Here is a 747-nt window from a genome sequence, read left to right on the forward strand (position 1 = left end):
GCCGCCCGCCCCCTCCCCTCCCTCCATCCCCTCTCTGCTCGCCCTCCCACCCACGCTCACCGCTTGTCCGAGCCCATGCCGCTGTCCACGATCCGCAAGCACACAGCGCAGCGCTAAACCGCCACCACAGGGCGCCGAACACACGCGCGCAACCCCTCACTCCCTCGCCACAAAATGGCGCCGAGGTGACTGCCCGTCTTCTACCCAGGAGGCACCGCGCCCGCCGCCTGGAAGTTTCCAAGCGGTGCGCAGGCGCAGCGGGGGCCGCCCGCCGCGGGGCACGCCGGGAGTTGTAGTGCGGGGCGGGGCGCGGCCCCTCAGCCGCCTTGGGTGGGAGGGAGCCTCCTGGCTGGGTTTCTCCCGCCTTCCTGTGGACCATAGGGTCACAGGATAGTTTGGGTTGGAAGGGACCTTCACAGATCACCCAGCCCAACCCCCCTGCCATGGGCAGGGAGATCTTTCACTACATCAGGTTGCTCAAAGCCCCGTCCAACCTGACCTTGAACACTTCCAGGGATGGGGCATCCACAGCTTCTCTGGGCAACCTGGTCCAGTGCCTCACCACCCTCATCACAAGACATTTCTTCTTATGTCCAATCTACACCTGCCCTCTTTCTGTTTAAAACTGTTGCCCCTCGTCCTGTCATTACAGGGCCTGGTAAAAAGTCTCCATCTTTCTTTACATATTGAAAGGCCACAGTAAGGTCTCCTCAGAGCCTTCTCTTCTCTAGGCTGAACAATCCCAAC

At 61.8% G+C, this 747-nt stretch overlaps 1 protein-coding gene across 1 annotated transcript in view; it reads right to left on the reverse strand.

The window, feature by feature from the left end:
* Positions 1-379, reverse strand: part of RBM5 (RNA binding motif protein 5) — a 15,909-nt gene extending 15,530 nt beyond the window's left edge. Inside the window, exon 1 of the mRNA XM_009274781.1 lies at positions 205-379. Coding sequence (XP_009273056.1) covers positions 205-379 — 175 coding nt within the window. The remainder of the gene's footprint in view (positions 1-204) is intronic.
* Positions 380-747: the final 368 nt, after the last annotated feature.

This window comes from Aptenodytes forsteri, unplaced genomic scaffold (genome assembly GCF_000699145.1).
Source record: "Aptenodytes forsteri isolate BGI_AS27 unplaced genomic scaffold, ASM69914v1 Scaffold368, whole genome shotgun sequence".
NCBI classification, from domain to species: domain Eukaryota; kingdom Metazoa; phylum Chordata; class Aves; order Sphenisciformes; family Spheniscidae; genus Aptenodytes; species Aptenodytes forsteri.